At 37.1% G+C, this 22006-nt stretch overlaps 3 protein-coding genes and 1 long non-coding RNA gene across 7 annotated transcripts; 3 read left to right on the top strand and 1 right to left on the bottom strand.

Annotated features, from left to right (window-relative positions):
- Positions 1–1225: 1225 nt before the first annotated feature.
- Positions 1226–4219, top strand: LOC145213055 (matrilin-4-like; the record flags this gene model as incomplete). The annotated part of the gene is made up of 8 exons (XM_080081298.1): positions 1226–1413; positions 1552–1638; positions 2242–2365; positions 2409–2460; positions 3237–3482; positions 3542–3696; positions 3865–4052; positions 4186–4219. Coding segments are annotated over 8 exons (1074 nt in total), but the record flags the coding sequence as incomplete, so codon positions are not given.
- Positions 4220–5358: 1139 nt separating this feature from the next.
- LOC145212790 (uncharacterized) lies at positions 5359–11397 on the bottom strand. Of its 2 annotated transcripts, XR_013856784.1 has the most exons (5): positions 10870–11397; positions 10691–10747; positions 8291–10626; positions 5957–6121; positions 5359–5880 (listed from the first exon to the last, which is right to left on the bottom strand). It is a non-coding gene; the product is annotated as an uncharacterized LOC145212790 (long non-coding RNA). The 2 variants fall into 2 exon arrangements; XR_013856783.1 differs by having other exon boundaries at positions 5359–6121.
- LOC145212780 (uncharacterized) lies at positions 8704–9932 on the top strand. The gene is made up of 2 exons (XM_080081031.1): positions 8704–9302; positions 9482–9932. The coding sequence occupies exons 1-2, from the start codon at positions 8704–8706 to the stop codon at positions 9546–9548; spliced, it is 666 nt and encodes a 221-aa protein (XP_079937157.1). The 3' UTR covers positions 9549–9932.
- A 985-nt stretch (positions 11398–12382) lies between the features above and the next one.
- On the top strand, positions 12383–21979 carry LOC145212751 (ATP-binding cassette sub-family C member 4-like). 3 transcript variants are annotated; one of them, XM_080080994.1, is made up of 30 exons: positions 12383–12525; positions 12705–12815; positions 12882–13053; positions 13482–13691; positions 14109–14198; positions 14601–14764; positions 14835–14960; positions 15372–15510; positions 15721–15831; positions 15901–16044; positions 16343–16450; positions 16506–16697; positions 16840–17052; positions 17116–17184; positions 17247–17364; positions 17426–17493; positions 17565–17737; positions 17809–17927; positions 17999–18145; positions 18370–18449; positions 18588–18738; positions 18821–18940; positions 19352–19569; positions 19726–19920; positions 19980–20138; positions 20352–20441; positions 20528–20700; positions 21224–21329; positions 21392–21526; positions 21678–21979. In XM_080080994.1, exons 2-30 carry the CDS (start codon positions 12709–12711, stop codon positions 21696–21698), a joined length of 3918 nt encoding a protein of 1305 aa, XP_079937120.1. In that variant the 5' UTR covers positions 12383–12525; positions 12705–12708; the 3' UTR covers positions 21699–21979. The 3 variants fall into 3 exon arrangements, with proteins under 3 accessions (XP_079937120.1, XP_079937117.1, XP_079937118.1); XM_080080991.1 differs by having other exon boundaries at positions 12383–12643; XM_080080992.1 differs by having other exon boundaries at positions 12384–12643; positions 12933–13053.
- Positions 21980–22006: the final 27 nt, after the last annotated feature.

Here is a 22006-nt window from a genome sequence, read left to right as displayed (position 1 = left end):
TCGATCCCTTTACTGTTTATTGTGTAAAATAAACAGATATTTAACGGTGAAACTGCCAACTACTTTAATTTCATGAAATCTTTGTGAAACCTAGATCAGAACGCTTTAAACAACGCTTGGTACAGCGTTCTTGCTTTCATGCCATTCTAGAGTTTCCACCAGCAAAGTGGTGTTTTCACTTTCCTGAGGGGGCTGCGGGCCAGAGGTTGTCGATCCCTGTTTTAGAGAAAAGATTTCATAGACAAATGTAAATGAGCAGCAGTATAGAGTAAGCGAGGAACTGTTGTAAATGGCAAGTAATGTACCGAGTGTTGTTTTACAATGCCGGGGCATATATGAATTCGACTCCAGTCAAAGCGTTCAACATTATCAGCGCGAACCCAATTACATCACACATAATATGATATCACTACGTGGGCTTGAATCAGCAGAGTCGCGTTGCATCCTGATTAAATTGATGCAGGAAACATTGCAAAGTCAACGAATCGTTTTTATCACTTGCTGAATATAAATATCTATATAGTTGGAAAATAGTTGGTTTAAGTTGGTCGTCAGTTAGGACCTTCAATTAGCCTGGGCCACTTCAAAATGCTGTTTGCTAACACTTCTGCAAGATTTCACTACAGAGATCGGTACAGAGCAGGGTAGTTCACATGGCTCAAGCTAAATTTATATTTTGTAAATATTAATCAACGTTAGCTTTACTTGAGGGAGGTAATATGGCCTTAAATATGTTGTTCGTGGTTTCAAATCAAAACACATTCTATTTTATACGGCGGTGTTTTCCAACCATTATGTTAGTGACACACTACCTGACTACAGTGTCTTAAAACTTATCCAAATTTACTGAGCTGTATCTTGCGTTAATCGCTTTTATTTTTTTGTTTTAAAAGGTTTTATATTATTGAGTCACATGGCAATGTTTTTAGGATCCAAAGTTGCTGTTTACGTACTTTGGTACAAACAAAAGAAAAGCAGAGGAGAGTACAACGAGAATAAAACACTGACAATGTACTTGTATCTAGTCCTGCTCTTATCTGTTAGTAACATACTGATGATACCAATATCCAGGTAATTTTAATTGTTTCTATTTATTTACAACATACAATATTTGTTTAATTTGTATAGCGTTTTATGATATTTTATACATAATTCTAATTTGATTTTAGGTAATTTTAATTGTTTCTTTTTATTTACATTTGTTTGATAATTCAAAAATCTTTCGTTTTCCAGAGCACAGTCCGTTGATTTGACTTTGGTGCCTGATGCGAGTGGTGAAGATGTTGTGGATGCATCGATTGAAAAACTGGAAGCACTCAATGTGTTTCCAAATGATTTAAGAATGATGAAACGACTTGCTTTGGTTGAAACAAATTTTGGAATGAACATTCTCTACCCAATGGGTGGAATTTGGTAAGTACGCTTATCATCTATTTTCTATTCGAATAAGGTTTACTTTCAATACGTTGCATTTCCTCTTGGATTTAGAATGAATTGCTAATTTTTTTATTAGATATCTCCACTTATTTTTTCACAACTGTCTGCCGAAAGGACATTGTCATCTTTATCTGTTTACCTCGACTCAGCGAGAAATGTGTTTGGGACAAACGTTACTGACTTCTACAGTTCCGATTTCCGGTAGAGTTATTACACGATTTTTACCGTTCAGCCTTTTAACGCTTATTTTTCAAGGAAAGTTAAAAAAAGCCCAGACGCAATAATTTTGAAAAAAAATATAACAAAACGGTTATTTCTGCAAATTTTGAAACCACTGCAAAAGTTATTTACATACGTGCAACACTCACCACCAAACGTTTGCAGTCCAAATCAGAGTTGCAAGTCGGGCCGGGCTTTTCGGGCCGGGTTCGGGTTCGGGCCGGGTTCGGGCTTAGGTATATTTGTGAGGAAACGGGCTTAAAACGGGCTTAAAACGGGCCTGACTTTACGTTCCGTGTCCGCCATTTAAAAAAAAAAAAATCACTCAGCTAAGTAACAAGTCTCTGGCATTGACCTAACGCCCACCCTAGTCTAAAACGTATTGTTTACTCCATTGTCTACTACTGTTCATTGTGTTTGTTGTTCATTTCGGGCCTAAACGGGCTTTGCAAAAACGTTTCGGGTTCGGGCCGGGCTTCGGGCTTATACTTTCGGGTTCGGGCCGGGTTCGGGCCGGGTTCGGGCTCAGATTTCGGGCCCGCTTGCAACTCTGGTCCAAATTAAAAAAAATACGCACAATTTTAGGCTTCCACTTAAATCTGCGCTTGCTGCTCGTCTTCACTTACAACTGATAAGTGGTGCAAATGTACCAATAGAGATCACCAAACAAGCAACATGGTGGGCAAGGAATTACAACCCACAGAGAATTGCTTAAGAATACGAGAATCGCGTGATTTCTTATGAAAACGCAGCAAGTAAGTTTAATTATTACAAAAAATTTATCAAAAAGTGAAATGCATAACGGTAAGAATCATTCAGGCAAAACGTACAGGTTACGCATATTTTGCAACACATTTGGTGATGGCTTTTCCGCTCATAAAACAATAAGTTACAATTGGAAATCCAGTGATAACAACTTTTATGATTTATTTTCCATCATATAAAATCATAATACAAAAAAAACGCCTAAACCAGTGGTTCTTAACCTTTTTGGTGTGGTTTCCCACTAAAGTAAATCAACAAGTTCGAATTTCATCCATTGTTATTTTTTTATGATATTTTGTGCCCAACATTAACAAAAGAATTCGAAATAGTTTTGTGAAGCGATTTGGTCGAGGCCTTAAAGGTATACTGCAATCTTATTTAGTTTGAATAGTGATTTCGTGAGAAAGTAAAATCGTGTGGAATTTTGAAAAATCTTATGTGCTTGCATTAGTCATTTATGGCATTACAATCAACAGATCAAATGCATTTATTGGCGAACAATAACAAATTCATTGATACTTTTAGTAATGTCTGTGACGTAACAAACGATTTTTGGATTTTTATGCGCCTTGTAAAACTAGGTGAAGTAAATCTTACATGTTGTTGCGGAAAATATTGTATTAAATTAACTTTCAACGGTTAATTTCAACCTACGGGCCCGAGTTTGGTAACTTCTGACTCACATAATTTCCCTCTAAAATCATTAAATTTCCCACTAGTGGGAAATTTCCCACCGGTTAAGAACCACTGGCCTAAACAAATGATAAGAAAAAATAGGGCGCACAGAAATAGCTCATAATGTTGCGATTTTATAGGTTGCATCGTTTCCAAACTTGACATTTGGTTGTTGGTGGATGGTTCGGGCAGTATTGGATTCTACAATTTCCGAACGACATTGCGGTTTGTCGCAAATCTTGTATCCGAGTTTTCGATTCCACCTGACGCTGTTCGCTTCGGTTTCTCAGTTTATTCAAGTCGTCACTACATCATTAGTTACTTTAACCAGCACACGAACAACGCCGCCTTTATAAACACAGTCCTTACAACTACATATCCAGGAGGTTGGTTTTTAATTGTGCAAATTGTCTACGATCATTTTGTTACCTTTATTCCAACACAGGAGGAACACTCACTGGAAGAGCCATAAACGAAGTTGTCAACAGGGGCTTCAATGAAAGATTTGGCCTCAGACCGCCTTCTGCAGGAGTTCCTCGCGTTATGGTTGTTCTTACCGATGGACAGAGTGGAGACGATGTTCTACCGCCGTCGGACAGGGTAAGTCATTGCTGTTAGATTCGGATTTGCGCGTCAGTTAGTTTAGCCACCTGACAAAAACAAAAAAATCAAACGCAAAAATGTTGCTAGAACCACGAATAAGTAAAAGACATATTTGAAAATGATGCTAAATCATTTTAACTTAAAATGCAAAAAATAAATTTACAGGCTCGGGAGGAAGGAATTATTGTTTATGCTATTGGAATTGGAAGTGGAATTGATCGAACAGAGCTAAAGGAAATTGGTGGCACTCTATCCCGTGTCTTTAAAATACTTGACTTCAGTCAATTATTAAGTACACTAAAAAGTGAACTAAGTGCTGATGCGTGTATGGCTTCCGCTGAAATCTATAAATGGTTAAACTTAACGAAACATTTTTTAAACGTTGCTAAAGCAATGACAAATGCTACAGCAACGTGTTGCAATTGCGAACTAAACATCATTTCAAACAAATCTTTTTTTCTTCTGATTTTGCTATTGAATTGGAAGGATGAACTGTGACATGATACAGGCTATTCCATAATTTATTTGGTCCATTACTGTAACATCGCAAATCACTCAACCTACGTCATATCTTATGTTGTAACTGATAAAGTAGTGACGACTTGAATAAACTGAGAAACCGAAGCGAACGGCGTCAGGTGCAATCAAAAACTCTGATGAAAGATTTGCGACAAACTGTGTGATCCAATACTGCCAACAGCCAAAATGTCAAGTTTGGAAACGATGCAACCTACAAATAGACAACATTATACCTTTATGTGCTTATTGTGTTGAGACCCAAGAGTCAAAATAGTACTAAAAAACTTCATGTTGTTAATTGTTCTGTGCACATATGTTCTGTTGATTTATAAATTACCGATACGCTTGAAACCGGCATATTTCCATATGAAAGGGCAGGGGCGGCTCGTGCTAGGGTGCTGCGGAGCTGCAGCACCCCCTAGATATTTTTACTTAATAAACCTACCATAATATTACAAATAACTTCCATTATTTTTATTTTTTTATTCCTTATCAATATATAATAAGCATAATTTCCGCCCTAATCACCCTTTTTTTCATTAAAAAAATTTTTTTTTTGGAAACACTAATGTATATCTATGCTGGAACTGCAGCTCCAGTTTTCTGACGTTTCGTGACGTTTTGCGGTTCTGCGCATGCGCACTTTGAAAAGCTACATGCTGGGCGAAATAGGAGCCAGGGTGCTGCGGCTCGCGCAGCTCCACCAACCACGTAGCGTGTGACCTGGGCACCCGGAAGTAGTTGTCTGTTCCGCGTTTATTGTGTGCCAAAGCAAATCACGTGTACCATCAGGTTCGACAATGAGTACAGTACGACAGTTATTCTTTTTTAATCATTTTTACAGTTTTTGATTGAAAGGTTAATCATGGCTTTTCAAGATTCTAATTCGGTGACTGTAAGTGAGTTTCAGCAACTTAAGATTTCGCAGTTATCAAGTGCTGAAAAGGTAAGTATAAAGAAAAAAGGGCGTCCAACGCCTGATATTCAACTTTGTCAGCCAGGAATGAGCCACAACAAGAAATATATACGCAGTTCTCATGTTTTTCTGCTTAACCTTTTTAGCGCTCGTACCCTTTGAGCTTTCATAAAAAGTTCTCGTATCCCTGTATACAAGGCAGACGGAAGTAAACAAAATTGTAATAATAGGAATTAAACTCAGTGTATTTATAGCTTACGTGTTGAATGTATGAATTGAAACAGTCTTGTAAGTTCAACAAAATTTACAGCACACCAACAATCACTCTTTGACTGAGTTTTTGTTACATAGGGATAAACCAATTTAACACCATATAGTTGTACAAAACGGATTTACAATAAAACTTGCTTATTACTTGCATTGTCTGTTCAGAGTAAGTTTTTTTATTAGGTTTCGCATAGATTTACAAACTCTCCAGTAAGTAAGCTGTTAATCCCTGCAACTTTTTGCAGATGCTTTGTACTAGTTGCAGCCATTGGTCGACAAGCGGTCCATAGAGAAGCCGAACTGTCTACTTCCAGCAGCAATCCTCTTGCTGGTCAGGATCTCTGGTCTATACGCCTTGTTGTTATTTCATTGTTGTATGATAAGCGTCAATTCTTTAGCACGCAAGGATTTGTCCCATTTATTTAATTTAATTTTTATTTGTTCCATCTTGAAACTGTGCTGCAACCCAAAATGTTCCTCTAATCACAGTGTAGTTTTTAATTGATTTTCGAAAACATGACGTAAAATTATTTTTTCTTAAAATAAAACACCAACCTTGTTATACAAATGTTTCCGTCATAAGTTACAAGCAACTGACATGGTGCAAGTGTACTTTTTTCAAAGTGATTAGTCATTTAAATTGACTGGTGTGAGGGAATGATTCAGTTTACGTCAGGTTCTGTCAATTACAACCAATGAATAGCATGTGGTCTGCAACGTCTGCGCACAGTTCAAATGAAGGTTGAAATGTAAGGTGAATTTTTAAACAGAAAAAAGTAAAATGGCAAACGCAGGTCATGCTTTTATTTGAGTGTATAAAAACGGATACAAAGTCACTAGTTTAAAGAAATTACAAAACCAAACAAAACAAACATGTTGTTCTAAATATAATATCCCGTTTACATTTAGTCCATCTATTGATGTTATGTTTGAATACTTGCTATAGAGGCAAATTTATTTCCCATATGTTTTCAACTAAAATGTAAAACAGCATGTAAGCTTGGTTTTTAAAAATAAGGTAAGTTTTGTTTCGTTCTTAAAATAGATGTTCAACATTCCTAAAAGTGTTGCAACGTCTTTCTGTATTGACTCACAAATGTCGACACAACGTTTGCACAAAGCAATGACTCATGCACAGTCACTGCACCATTGCATCACTACTGCATCTAGCAACATGTCGTGGGCACCACTAACTTCTGCCAAAGACGTTTGCGTTGCAGATGCAGATCAGTTGCTAAAACAGATTTGCAACGAAAAGTTTATCTTTTAAAGGTATTGTTAAAGTGCACTGTTGCTTCAGGAAATAATCATAAGGTTGCCTAAACCTCAGCTCATGGGAGAAGAATAGCTCGTTTTAGACCAGTTCTTAATCGATTAAAAAAACTATAGCTAGAGTATAACTAATATATACGAGACATGCATTAAAGCTTATGCATTAGTTGAGGTCGAAGGACCTAAACTAAATGAGATTTAGCCTGCATGGAATGTTGAGACTAATCAAAAATGCTTCTCTGTAGTTTCCCTGTCGCGTTTAAATGAATATTCTAGGTCAGGTGCGGGCAACTTCTCCAGTCGGCGGGCCTTATATGGGAAAATGAAGTACTTGGCGGGCCGGATTCCTGAATCGATACATTAATCGCGTATTTATCCAGTGATTTAAAATGGATTTTTTACCACCTAAACCAAATATATTCAAGAACATCACAAATACAATACAGTCCAAACAATCTAACTGATATAACATAAAATTATTCATCACAGCAAATTTAATGCATACACCACAGACTTAGATACTGATGAAACACTTACTAGGCTACACGTGTGGAAACAAAGGAAACCGTGAAAGCAGGCCACACAAGTGGTTGGCAGTTATGTCGTAACAATGGACGTAAGGTGCAATGGTAACAACGGCGGGAAAGTGTTTTGCTATTGGGGAGCGTTACTGTCCGTTACAACTGTAATTTGACGCAGTAAAGCAAGTAGTGGGGGATTGCGGCAGACTGTGGCCGCGGGCCACATTATCATGTAAGACCTGGAACTGTCTCCGGGCCGCGAGCCGTATGTTGCCCGCCCCTGTTCTAGGTACACATTTTGTTGAACAAGCCTTCCAAGTTCTTAAATAACTTACTAAGAGTTAACATCATTTGTGCTTTTTGAAGTCAAATCTAGACTTGTATAAACATTTAAAATTAACATATAGAAACACTAGCGCATAAGCGAAAAATACTAATAATAAACTCCCCTCTACTGGCAAAGAAATTATGGTCACCCCTCCCTCGTTGTTAAACTAGAAACGAAGTCCGACTTCTGTATTGACACTACATGACGCTGGATAGGTTTTGAGAAAAACGTGAGCAGTACCGTTTTTAACCCAATTTCAGTGATGCCCTATATCCAGAAGATTATAACAGGCAGACTAGACAAAACCTTTGCACGGTCAACTAAATTTGCCGTAGAGACATAAGTCGCGAGTTTATATGATGTGAGCAATGCCGCAATGTAAAACATAAAGCTTAAAAAAATTTATAAAGGACTTTTTAACTCCGTAGAAAAGGGAACTGCTAAAAAATGAAACACAATGTCGTTATTTAAAAAAGTCGTTTCGGCATTTTCTTCTATCGTTATTAGAGTGAAATTATGACTTAAAACCAAGTAAATAAGGAAACGAAAGCAATTATTTGCAAGTATACAACATCGAAATAAATAGATGCGACTTGCAACAGCGCAGGATTTTCCAAAACCATTTTCAAACAAAAGCCAACAAAATCATACTTATTATAACTTATCTGTTAAGATTGTTTTGATTGCAGTCCGAGTTTTCATATTTATAATGCGGTGTAAAGTATACTTGGAAGTTTGTTCCAATAACGCACTAATCACTAATCTTACCTCTATTAAGTCCCCATTCAACTATTCGAAAATTGTTGCCAGGGGTCGGCAACATTTTTTGCTCTGCGGACCGTTTTTGAAACTGAAATGACCAACCTGCAAAAAACTACAAATATTAAGCAACGAAAACGCCTAAATTAGTTTATCATCCCATGGATACATGGGCAAAATGTTTTGGAGCATTAAACCTGAAAAGTAACGGCCCGGTAACAAACTCCTCGCGGACCGGCAGTGGGCCGCGGAGCGGCGGTTGTCGACCACTGCTCTAAGTGAACAGTTAATTTTGATATAATTTCTTTGTTGGGGTGCTCAGCCTCGGTTTTGTACGCCCTGGCAAGTTTACATTTTTCAGTTGAAATTGGGATGTATAACAACTTGTTGCTATACTTTTTCACAGACAATTTACTATTTAAATGGCTTGTTCGTCGAGTTGTGAAGTGGAAGCCAGGAGATATGATTTTCATCACAATCTTAGTAATTTTTCTTCTGCATTTCAAAACTGTAATAGTTTTCAATCTGACCAAATAGTTAAAGAGAACTACACAAAAATCTACGATCAAATTATGTCATGCTGCAAAAGCGGACTGGATTATTGGGTGACTTTTGCTCAAAAATTGTTCAACGGAAGCGACCACGACTCCCAATGCTACTTCTTAAGAACAAGTGGCAGTTTCCAAATGCAAAAGGCCCCCTGCAATGAAAGCAAACATTTCATCTGTCAAATACCACCCGCTACGACACAAACTCTATACCAAGTCACCAGCGCGGAGCCAACAGTGGTAGCCCTATCTTCCGACAACAACGTTGTTGTTGCCGGTGCGGTAGGTGGGGCAGTAGCGCTTTTGGTGCTGGCAATTTTTTTCGTGGCCTGCATGAGAGTTAGAAAAAAAACTGAACGGCGATTAAGAAAAGCAGGAGTAAGGCGATCAAACTACTATCGAAATCACGCTGCCAGCATGAAGGAAATAGCAGCATTGGAAAGAAACCCAAATTCGTTTCACGGGCATTACTGGTAAAAATACCGTTTTGTTGGTTATAGACCACCTAAAAATAAAAGATTTAAATATCTTTCAAGCGGTAGCAACTATTAGATAGCATTCACAATATGTTAACTATTATAGCATAACAAAAATATCTGTTGTCATGTAAATTCAACTGAATCTGTTTTGACAAGTTTCTATTCTAACACAGCGTCACCAAACCAGTCGGAGAAAACTTGGATGCAACGCAAAGTTCAGATAAAATCCAAATGTCATAAACAGAAGAAATTGCAACGCCGAAAGGATAGAAATACCGGAAAATGCGCAAGAGTTTGGCTTCTAATAGTTATCTTTACGTTATCAATCCACATTTGGACAGTTTAAAGTGTCCTTCTGTCAAACTTTTACCACACAGTTCAGCAACGTCAAAAAATAACAAGTCAATTTTTGGCACATAAATGAATTTTTTTTCCAAGAATTCTATTGTCCACTGTATTTTTAATTTGTGTTTAACACAATAAAGAATAGATCCGGTGTGCCATATAGAAACGTTACTAGAGACTTGATAAAACAAGCAAAATTAGGTCCATATTGTTTCAATTTGGTGTGCATTGTTCTGTTGCGTTTTTTTTGTCAAGAAATAAATTTTCAGGCAAATCTGACATTAACAGAATGAAATGTTTATAGGTTAAGTTAGTTGGTCGAATCTTGCCGGACTCATTATTACAATCTTAAAAATGTTTTGGTTGTAATGCAAGTATACTATTGACTGCGATTTGGTCACTCTAGTAAAAAGTTTTTGACAAAGTGCAATCGCAATAAACCGCTACAATTGGCCATTGTAACCAAGCAGTAACGCACCAAAATACTGAACATAATTTATGCTTTACTTACCTTATACTATCTACTTTTTTTGCCATTAATAAACTTTATTGTTATAACAACATTTTTCTGGGTAAGTCTTTATTACCAGTTTTAAGGTTCGGTCAGAAGGGTTTAAAAAACGGCGACTATTTAATTTTGACGTTATGGATACGTGAAATCATTGCAGACTGAGCACGTTGGGTTGTCGCCGAACGAAAATTTGTACAATTGGGGTTTGGCACATCACTGGTCATGTGTTTTACTAATTGGGTGATAATTAACAAAGGTGTAACGTCTACTTCGGTGCTCCTGGTGGGCACAGACGTCCACTCTGGTACTTCTAATTTGGATCAAAAACGCGCCTGCCAAATCCCAACTACAGGCTTCTTCCAGCTAACACTCCACACAAGGTTGTAACAGTTTATTTGAAACAATGCCCTTGATGGCTTCAATTAGCAGGATGCAGTTACTTCTAGACTGGCGGACGGTTTTCTAAAGTAAATATCATGGCATAAACACAATGAAAAACGCCGGTTTTATAATATTACACTCTTACCGAAACGTTTTGACCAGGACTTTAAACAGTTATTTGTCGACGAGCAATCAAGTCAAACTGTAAATAACAGAGTACACTTTAGACCAGGCATAATGTCACAACAAAGGTTTAACAATACAAGACAATGGTTATTGGCATAATGTTGACCCAGATAAACAAGCAAATAAAACAACACTTACCAAAACAACTTATTGGTCACGAATTACTGGCAGACTTTATGTGCGCAGCAACACGAAACAGGTTACTTCAGATTTTACAGATAATTTACTTAATTTTCCTGAAAAACAAACTACAGTAGTTTCCTAGACACAAGAAACGAACTACTGACGTTTCCAGCAAACTTGTCGAACACGAGGCGCGAAACTATCCACATGATAGCGCTATTTACACTGAAATTTACAATATGGGAAAACGGTAGACAAAACAGTAATTTGCGATGTAACAAAAGGTCTGCCTATGAAAACCAATTCTGTTAATTCTGTCTTGTTTAATTTATCTCACCAGGTTTGTTCGCAAGAATACAAGCTAAAATAAATGCTATAAACGTCCGAAATGTTTAACAAAAGACATTGCGAAGGTGAGGGACATTGTGTGTGCATTAGACTAGACCAGGGGTCACCAAACTTTTTTCACTGCGGGCCGGATGAGTGCTAATAATGATTCGCGCGGGCCGCATAGTTTACATGCCCTAGCGCCGTCTTTCCAAACTTAGCTCGCGAGGCGTTTTTAGGTGCGCCAAGATATGGTATTTCTACAATCCCATTCAAAAAGTAGTCATGCGACTGTTAAACTGTATAATTAGTCTCATCTTACGAGCAATGCTTGTATATTACGCCACAAGTGACAAAAGAAGGCACTTATTTGCGCACAATTAATACTTGTAGTCTTGTCTGTGACGTAACAAACTGGCTTTGGATCAATCCTGGGCGTTATAATCCTATGAAACTCGGTAACATCAATTCTGAATATCCCCACAGAAAAAAAATTGTAAGGAGTAGATTAAATTTTAATGTTACAAAGTTATTAATACAATTTGGCAACCTAAAAAATGTGGTCGCGGGCCGGACGAAATGACCTCGCGGGCCGTAGTTTGGTGACCCCTGGACTAGACAAATGTTTTTTCCATTGTACTTCATAACATTGTTCTTATCTAGACGCATTTAAAAAGGAACATTCAAACAAAACTAGTCCGCCATGAAGCGCACCGCAAATGTTTTGTTAGGAATGCCGCCGACGTAATTCTTTTCCTTTTTTCACCGTGAGTCGAAGCGTTACAGCTTGCGTGATCGAACTTCCAGTTGCCAATTGTTGCGTGAAAACAATCGGTCAGTTTTGCTTCAACTGCTTCAGGGCAGATTGTTTCCATTGACAGGGCCTGCACACATGCGATTGTACCTTTCCGGTTGTATTTGGTTCTTATCGTTAGTTACGTTTGACCAGACGTGATGTCTGATGTGCTACTTGTACCATCTTAAAAGCGCTGCGGGAAGCTTGCAAATAGTGTTAAACTAGAATTTATATAAAATATGTAAATCAAACAAACTATTTGACGAAAGTTAGTGTCTATCACAACTTATAATCAGGCAAACGACGTCGCGTGCAGTATTTTTGTCAGAAAGTTTGCTACAGCGTTTAAGTGGTAGAACATAAAATTTTCCGATTCCTAAACATGTTTTTTGTGTAATATATCTTAGTTGGTTTGCAACCAGTTGAGTGATTTTATTTGAGTAAAAATGTACCACTATTGCAATATTTGCTGCTTTTAAAGTTAACAATTTTATACTCGAAGATTGGTCATTTTGGAAACGACGAAATAGGATTTTTCGCTAACCCAGGCTAATACTGTCAGAAACTGTTGGCGCTTACTTGCAATATCGGTTACTACAGAATGGGGATCGCAAGCAAGAAAAAAGGGGGCAAGATTGGAAACTTCTTTTCGTTGCTAACGTTTTGGTTCGTTTTTTCTTCTGCTAAAATTTAAAACAATTATAACGATAACTTTTTATCATGACAGGTGGATGAACGAACTGTTTGCGCGTGGAAACAAACGTGATCTTAAAGATGAAGACCTTCCACATTTAAAAGAAAGAGATACTTCGCTAGCAGTGTGTCAAAGACTTGAAAAGTGAGTTTGGTGTCACGTTTCCTTTCTATGTTTCCCTGTAGCAATCTTGTGTTTTTTATTTGTTAGTACGACAAAACAATGCAACTATTACAACACTAATCATTTAATGAAATGCAGAAACTGGAATGCAGAAATTAAAAAAGCCAAGGACGAAGCAAGACGACCAAGCCTCATTAAAGCTGTGTGGAAAACATATGGGGCCAATTGGCTTTTGTATGGATTTGGCGCATTCTTTGAGGTATTTTTTCACGTATACCTATATATAGCCTACCTATGGCCTAAACATGGTGTACAACTGAAAGCAACACAACTGTCCAAAAGTTCGTACAGAAATTATTTTTTCCACTACTATGCATAGGGACACAATTCGGAACTCGCTTCCCTGTACAAAGTATAACACGTAAAAAGTCGATTATTGGATATCCGTGTATTTTCTTGCTTTTTATCTAACTACTAGGGATAAAAAGTGGAAAAACTTTATTTTGAAATTGATTTTGAAATTGAACTTCAACCTCAGTGATTTAAAGGTAAATTCGTAGAGAAGATTACTAAACAGTTTATTGCGTCCTTCCCCTGAATAAGCGTTTTGTTTATTCCGCGTATTTGCAAAAAATGTTTAAAATGTGTTTGAAAAGTTTACATTTGCAATTACGTTATTTTTTACAGCAAGGTGTTTCCATAATTAGCCCTTTATTTCTGGCTCGACTTCTACAATATTTCGAAAATCGCGCATCGTTGACTGAAGCTTATTGGTGCGCCGCTGGACTTACCCTTGTCTCATTTCTTTTTCCATTGTTTCACTTGTGGTATTTTCACCTGTGTGAAAAAATCGGTTGGCACATAAGAATAGCGACATGTGCACTTATGTATAAAAAGGTAATTACTGATATTGCTTTGTAAACTGTTAAGTAAAGGACTTCTTTGTGCGGTGGAATTGCAATATAGTTCAATTTGAAACATTATTGCCGGAGAGCTTGTCTAGAATACATCTTAGTAGAGTCGCTGTTGTCATAATCAGTGCTGGTTGCCAACTGAGCTTAAAGTGGTTTTTTTCTAAGAACGACAAAATTCAAGATGTGTAGTATGACGTCACAGATGGCACACAGAACTGGCGATTAGCCTGCTGGTGGTGACGAAATAATAAGATTTATTCTGTATACACAATCTCTCGGAGAGTTATGTTTTTGCTTAAACAATCTTGTAGTTTTGCTTATATGACCAGTAGAATCGAAAGCACGTATATCAACTTAACGGTTATCGCAATATTATCTGCATTTAACTATTATTTTTCAGACATTGGTATTAAGCCAGAAGTCTCTTGCTTCTACCACCACTGGACAGATCGTAAACCTGGGAGCAACAGATGTAATCAGATTTGATTATGTAAGTGAAATCAGTCTCTTATTATTAGATTAGAACATGGTGGTCCAAATCCCCCCTGCATCGTTTGTGCGGCCAGCGATTACGTTCTGCGTACAAATAATCGAGCGGATTGCATAACCCAAAATAAGAAGCTAAACATGAAATTGCAAGTCAATCTGTATGTATTTTGAAGTAACATTTAAGGGCCCTCTCGCGCTTTTTAACGATAGAAACGCGTTGATGTTTTGACATATTTTGGCTTAAAACATGACGTCGATTATATTAGCATATTCAGTTCTTCAATTTAAAACAGTTTCTCATTTTGTGCCTGCCAAGTACTTACCCAACCTTAATGTGGTCCTCCATCCTCCCAGTTTCGGACCAGCCCCGGTTAGAATATAAAAAAAGATTTGTTGTTTGTAGTTGCCATTATTTCTGCATTATCTTTGGATTGGTCCAGTTATGATTGTTGTGGTGGAATATTTGCTTTGGCAAAACGTCGGCGCTTCGTCTTTTGTTGGAATTGGATTTGTCATATTTGGACTGTTATGTCAAGGAATGTTTGGCCGTTTGTTTGGGAAAATAAGGTACCTAAATTTTTAAACTTGATTCTTAAAATTTAGAAGCAAAAGAAAATATATTTTATTTTAAATGTAGAGGCAAAATGGCTTTACAAACTGACAAACGAGTTCGATTGATAAACGAGATCATCTCAGCCATGCGAGTTGTGAAAATGTACGCTTGGGAGACTCCTTACAAAACAATGGTGGGAAAAGTTAGAAGGTAGGAAAACGTATAACCATGTACTAAAGATTGACAAAGGTTACGAGCTCAAATATTTGATAATATAATCTCGTTTGTACACGCAATCAAGGCCAGCATAACCAGCATAAATTGATTAAAAATACTTAGCAAATTTATAAAATATCTACAAGTATGTATTTTAGTCAACGCATTTCAAATCCTTTACTGCGAAACACGCATAAACCCTGAAAAACTTGTTACGTTACAGTTGGGCGCTCTGCCACATCCTGTTCTGCATGAATGCTTACAGGGTCGGTGATCCTCACAACTAATGCTTGTCCACGCAAGCTCTGCCGTCTTTACTTACACTGACTATTATAATACATATGCAAGCATTACTAGTCTTGTCCTATATAATGTATCACTGAAATATGTTTATGTTAAATTCAGAAATGAAATCCAAAAAGTCCTTATGGCTTCTTTGCTGAAGGCCTGGAACATTTCGATGACCTATACAGCACCGAAGTTAATAACGCTTGCAACATTCGTGGTTTATGTTTACCTTGGTGGTCAGTTATCGTCATCAAAGGTAAATTTTTCATCTGTGGACAACTACGTTACATATGACACCTTAAATCTTGTTCAACTAGCCTTAAGATTATTTCTGAAAGCATGTGTCTTTCTTCAAGTCGGTTCCAGTTATTATTGGTCAATGCGTTTTGTTTTAAACGTAGCAGCAGTAAATGTCTATTTGTTTTTTACTACCAAATAAGTACTGACTAAGTTTAATTTATGGCAGGTGTTTGCAGTTATTGCCTGGTTCAACGTCCTGCGAATACCTGTTGGCATTTTTACCCCCTTTGCAGTAGAAAAACTGGCGGAGTCTCGGGTTAGTTTCCGTCGTATTGAGGTATAAATCATTGTCCGCTAAATAAAGAGCGACAAGTCTATTGCTGGTTTTAATTGCATTTTCCTTCAGACATTTTTGCTACTTGGCGAACTAGACAAGTGTGACGAAATATCATCAACCAACAAAGAAAAAAGCTCGCACCCCAAAATTGTATTTGATCGTTTATGTGCAACATGGGACGATGTAAATTTAGGTTTTAACCACAACGAACCGGTAAACGTTTTGTCTCATCAGTTTTATGTTATGCAGTGGTTGTCATTCATTAAGCCATAGTATTTTATGTGCATGTTTTATGGTTCCAAATTAATCACTTAGTGTCAGACTAAATAAATATTCTAGTCACATTTTCTGCGAGGATAAATCCTTGATTTTGTGACTGTCATCCCACATCAATCTTTATGAGGCGTAAAATAAATCATAATTTTACTTTTTTTCGTCGTTACTTAAGTTTATTTCGACATTGACATTTGATTGACTGTTAAAAACTACTAAAGCCATACATAATATTTAGGATTTACACAAAAATGCTGCCGCAAACGGAAACGGGTTAAAAGATATTAACTTTACGATGGACAACTCATCTCTTGTGGCAGTAATTGGTCCTGTCGGAAGTGGCAAGGTTAAATGCTTCTTGTTTGTAAAAGTAAAACACACTAATACTAGTTTCTTTGCAGTCTTCTCTTTTGAGTGCCATACTCAAGGAATTGCCTCCGAAATCTGGAAAAGTTGAGATAAGTGGTCGTGTTGCTTACGTCAGTCAAACCTCTTGGGTTTTTTCGGGATCGCTGAAAGAAAATATTTTGTTTGGCGAAAAGTACGACGCACAGCGATACAACCAAATTATTGACGCCTGTGCTTTAAGAAAGGTAACATTATAAAATTCATGACCTTTGGTATGTTCTGTAGAAAACTGCCTTATATCTATAAAGCTAAACCCATGATGGTTGTTGTTCTTTTAGATTTATTTTTTATTTTGGTTGTTATTACTGTTTCTTCTTATATTTGAAGGATATAGAATCACTTGAAAACGGGGACCAAACGCTTGTAGGTGAACGAGGGGTGTCCCTCAGCGGTGGTCAGAAAGCCAGAGTAAATCTTGCACGAGCTGCTTACAGAGAAAACACTGAAATAATATTGTTGGACGATCCACTGAGTGCAGTTGATGCAAACGTGGCAAATCATATTTTTCATCAATGTATTTGTGGGTTTTTGAAAAATAGGGTACGATTCATTAACAATTGTTTTATTCATATATGAACTCACATATATTTTGCCTGGATGTAGATTCGAGTATTGGTCACGCATCAGTTGCAGATTCTGCAACACGTTGACCAAATTTTGGTGCTAAAAGAGGTAAAATAACCGTTGCGATTATTATGTTATTCCCGTCTGTAAATTAGGCTACTATTTCGTAGGGACAAATTTCTGCCTCTGGAACTTTTGAAGAACTTCAAGAAGATGGGACAGATTTTGCTGCGTTACTCCGTCGTAAAGAAGACGAGGATAATTCGATTCAGCACACAGTAGCAAAAGGTAATTTATTTTTTTGTCAAGTAAAAATAAGCTACTTGCGATTTATAAATTTCGCTTGCAGACATGGAATATGGGAACATTTCACTTGGATCTGAGCAAATTGAAAATGATAAAAATCCTGAAAACCAGGTGAATACCCGCATACTGCTGTTCTCGGGTGCATTCCCAAGCGTTCGCAAAAAAATTGTATTCAATTCCAGGTTGATTTTGTCGCAAAAATAGCACAAGAAGAAACTAAATCACAAGGAAGCATTGGTTGGAAATCTTACATCAAATATTTGACTGTCAATAAATTTATGTTTATTTGTCTAATATTTATCATATTAGCCAGCAACACCCTGTTTGTACTTACCGACTGGTGGATGTCTGTTTGGTAAGTTTTACATACAGTGAATATGAGTTATTAACGTTGTACTTATGATGATATTTCTTTATATTGTTTAGGGCCACTCGATCTGAAGAGTTTTTCGCAAATCAGACAATATTTCAAGTTAATACAACCAGTGACACGCGAGCAAATCCTGTATTCTTTAATAATCAATACTACATTAATATCTTGGCTTGTAAGTTTTACTCACTTTTTGTATCGTTGCATTAGAAGTCTTTCTTTCATCGACTTATTTTGCGAGTTTAGATCTGACAGGTGGCTTTGCTTTTTTCTTTTCTTTACAAACTACCATACAAAAATATCATTTGGCAATGGCAGGAAAAGCAATGCACAACAAAATGTTGGAAGCGATTTTACTAGCCCCGATTAGATTCTTCGACATAAATCCGACAGGTAAATTTGTTGTATGCATTACACAGTCTGTTTTCGGCCACCTGCCAACTATGAGTTTGACATAAATACATAGTAATAATAAATAAGCTATGATAAATCAGTGATCTATTTTTATTTTAGATCTTGTGTTGTTTCCATTTTTTGGTAAAAAATTAACAGGGATGAAGCCAGATTTTAATTATTGTAGATAAATTAATTATTATTATTTTTTGCTTGCCCTTTAGGGCGAATCTTAAATCGCTTCTCAAAAGACATGGGTCAAATCGATGAAGTTTTGCCGCTAGTATTTACTGAAGTTGTCATAGTAAGTTATCAAACCCACAAATATGTGTATGATTACAAATTTAAGACTTCAACATGTTATCAATTATCATGTTAAAGTATTTAAAACGTCCGACAATCCATTCAGATCGAATTCCAAAATCCTTTTTTATTTTTGCAGCTTTCCGGTATAGTTTTGACTGTGGTAATAGTAGCTGTGGTTGTTAACTACTTCGCTGTTATTCCCTTGATACCGCTCTCTATTTATTTTGTGTGGTTGCGTCGATACTACATCAAGACATCGCGTGACATCAAGCGCATGGAAGGGATAAGTAAGTAATTATTTCAAGAAGTTGGAATGTTCAGCGCTGTAGTCTTCCTTCGGTTTCGACTTACCATAATTGTTTCTTGTAGATCGAAGCCCCGTATTTGCACACCTATCAACGACTATTCAAGGGTTGGCTACGATTCGTGCTTTCAGAATGCATGAGAATTTTGAACAAAAGTTTCACCACTTACAAGATCTTCACAGCGGTAGATTTTTTCTCAGTCATTCACCATAACGTCTGATAGCGCTCATAAAGATCCCATTACTCATTATTTTCAAACGCACCGAACCCTTTGCTGTGTAACTTTCGCCACACACGATATATTTTTGCGAACATTTTGTACTTTTCCTCTCCTAAAGTGAGAAGAATGCAAGCAGTAAAAATTGCAAATCGAGCCGTAAAAAGTAAATTCCGTCACAAAAGTCACTAATAGTGGGAATTAGGTGGCATTTTTGTCACATTTTGTGATTTATTATAGGAACGATCAACTGTCGCAATCTATTCTTTCATATGACTGATAAAATTTCCGTTTATCGAAACTAGATTATGAACCACCCTTGAAATTCTTTTTTTTGCATGTTTCAGATCTAAAATTATACTTATAACTATACACCAGGTGCTTGGTATGGATTTATTTGTGGCGCAAGGTGGTTTGCTCTTCGGGTTGATCTTATCAGCACATTGTTCATCGGAGCTGTTGCGTTTTTATCTGTCATCACCAGAAGTGTATCTGATTTGAACGCCGGGCAAGTCGGCTTGACAGTTATTTACGCCACCCAGCTTTTGGGTTTGCTGCAATGGGTAGTGCGACAAAGTGCAGAAATCGAAAACCAGGTAAATCCAACAATTCAAATTTGACAAATTTGCATCAGAAACCCAAAAAGTTTTTTTGGTAATAAGTTATAATGAAAAAGATGACAAACCAGTCGGACCTATAAAGCTTTTTGAATTTGAAAATTTGTTTGTAACTAACTAAACGGTTGTATTTAGATGACATCCGTTGAACGAATACAACAATATTGCAAAATTCCATCCGAACCCCCACATTACATTTCCGACCCACCCACTCCATCTGATTGGCCATCTGCTGGAAAAATCCAAATGCACAACGTAACATTCGCCCATTATGAAGGAGCGCAGAATGTTCTACATGATGTATCTGCTACCATTTATCCAAATGAAAAGGTTTGTAAGAACTATATTAGTAGAAATCTTTTATTTTTTAGTGACCAAAATCGTTTCAGATTGGCATTGTGGGAAGAACCGGAGCTGGAAAAAGTTCGCTTATTTGCTGTTTGTTTCGTTTGAACGAATTAAGTTCAGGCAAAATTACTGTGGATGGAGTGGATATATCAAAACTGGGATTGACCGCTTTGCGATCATCTATTTCGGCGATTCCTCAAGTATGTCGGTGCAGCTTGATGACTATAATAACATCCATATTAACACCAACAAATCAGTTAGGCTTACATTTTACTTAAACCTAACCAACTCAATAAACTTATAGAAAATAGGATTGTTTGGTTTGTTTCATATGTTTAGACATAGGTCCAATTTATGTTTGGTTTTTGGGAATTCCCAACTGCTCCATTTTTTTTTCTTTGTTTGCTGTTTAGGATCCTGTTCTGTTTGCTGGTACATTACGTAACAATTTGGACCCATTCTCTTCTTACAGTGATGACAATCTGTGGGATGTTCTTGCACAAGTGCGTTTAGTAAAACTATTTTACAGATAAACGATCCGCCAAAATTCACATTTCATGGTACTAAACAGCTGCCTCTATGTCTGAAGGTCCAAATGAAAGAAACTGTAGAAACGTTTCCACAAAAGCTAGAAATGGAATTGGCTGAATCAGGTTCAAACTTTAGCGTTGGACAACGTCAACTTCTTTGCCTTGCTAGAGCCATTTTGAGAAGAAACAAAATTCTTGTGATTGACGAAGCAACAGCCAGTGTTGATATTAGGTTTGTTGGTTTTACGCGGTATACCGCTATAGGCAAGTTATGATGGACAAATATCAACAATCTGTTTTTCACATTCTGTTTTAACGAGGTATATGTATGCAAAAATTTGGCAAATTTGGTTTGTTAAATTGATACACACAGGGTTGTAAGTCGGGCTGGGTTTGGGCTTAATTTTCTTCAAAACAACGGGCTTGATTCGGGCCTGACTTTCCATGTCATTTTTTTTCGAATAAATTTAACTAGCTGAGTAACCAGTTGCTGGACCATACCCAATGTCGAACAGCCCTAAAACACCTGGTTCAAGACCAATTGTCTATTGTGTTTGTTATCTTGGTATTTTCTGAGGCTTCAGTATATAGGCCTGCCAATTAAACTTTCGGGTCTAAACGGGCTTATACTTTCGGGTTTGCGTCGGGTTCGTGTTCCAATTTCAGGCCTGTTTACAATTCTAACTGTTTGATTTAAACTCTAAATCTTGAAATATTTTCACGACAATCAATACGTTTCTTCTGCATTTCCGCAGGACAGACAAACTGATTCAGGAAACGATTCGAAATTCTTTTAAGGATTGCACAGTCATTACTGTCGCTCATCGTGTCAACACAATTATCGACTGTGACCGAGTGATGGTAATGTACTAATACATTGTCTTCATTATTATTAAGCTATTAAAAAAAATCCTTCGTGATAGTATCTGCAAACGGGTCGGCTGGTAGAGTTTGACGCTCCACACAAACTTCTGCTGGACGCTAAAAGTTCCTTCACTGAAATGGTAAACGCGTTGGGTTCTGCGGAGAGTAAGGACTTAAGACAAGCTGCTGAACAGGTTAGATAACGCTGTAAAAAGTTTCCTCAAATTAGTCATACAAAAGTTGTTTGTTCTGGTTTGATAAGTCGTATTTAAATTGGGTTTTTGTCAATCTAGTTAGGTTTTTGCTTATTAGGAACATTGTTTTGATCATTTTTACCGTTTTCAGGCATTGCGAAAAAGGCGTTAAAAAGTGGGCGAATCCTTCTGGATTGCTTCATAGCCGAACCTAAAAAGATATTGGTGATGGATCCGCAGAAACCTTCAAAGACTGTCAATTTATACCAATTTATATCAATTAAGTTATTTATTTATTTGTTATGCAATAAAACGACAAGTGACAGTGGGAAATTATGCAGCCTATACGTATACGTGCAGAGGGAAAGTCAGGGGTTCTCAAACTTTTGCGGTCGTGCCCCACTTGACAATATTTATTTAAACTCGCCCCCCTTAATAAATATTAGCACCGATGATGTTTGTCTTGTTTTTCGGAAACAA

The sequence above is a fragment of the Phallusia mammillata genome, chromosome 2 (assembly GCF_965637545.1).
Source record: "Phallusia mammillata chromosome 2, kaPhaMamm4.hap1.1, whole genome shotgun sequence".
NCBI classification, from domain to species: Eukaryota; Metazoa; Chordata; class Ascidiacea; order Phlebobranchia; family Ascidiidae; genus Phallusia; species Phallusia mammillata.
Note: the sequence above shows the minus strand (reverse complement) of the source record. Positions and strands in the feature narration are given on the sequence as shown.

What these genes read in the sequence shown, in the direction of transcription:
- LOC145212780 (XM_080081031.1), top strand. Translation starts at nt 8,704, where the DNA reads ATGGCTTGTTCGTCGAGTTGTGAAGTGGAAGCCAGGAGATATGATTTT. An exon ending in TCGTTTCACGGGCATTACTG is followed by an intron (nt 9,303 to 9,481) that starts GTAAAAATACCG and finishes ATTCTAACACAG; the next exon opens with CGTCACCAAACCAGTCGGAG.
- LOC145212751 (XM_080080991.1), top strand. Translation starts at nt 12,579, where the DNA reads ATGGGGATCGCAAGCAAGAAAAAAGGGGGCAAGATTGGAAACTTCTTT. An exon ending in ACGCCTGTGCTTTAAGAAAG is followed by an intron (nt 16,698 to 16,839) that starts GTAACATTATAA and finishes TTATATTTGAAG; the next exon opens with GATATAGAATCACTTGAAAA. An exon ending in AAATTTTGGTGCTAAAAGAG is followed by an intron (nt 17,185 to 17,246) that starts GTAAAATAACCG and finishes ACTATTTCGTAG; the next exon opens with GGACAAATTTCTGCCTCTGG.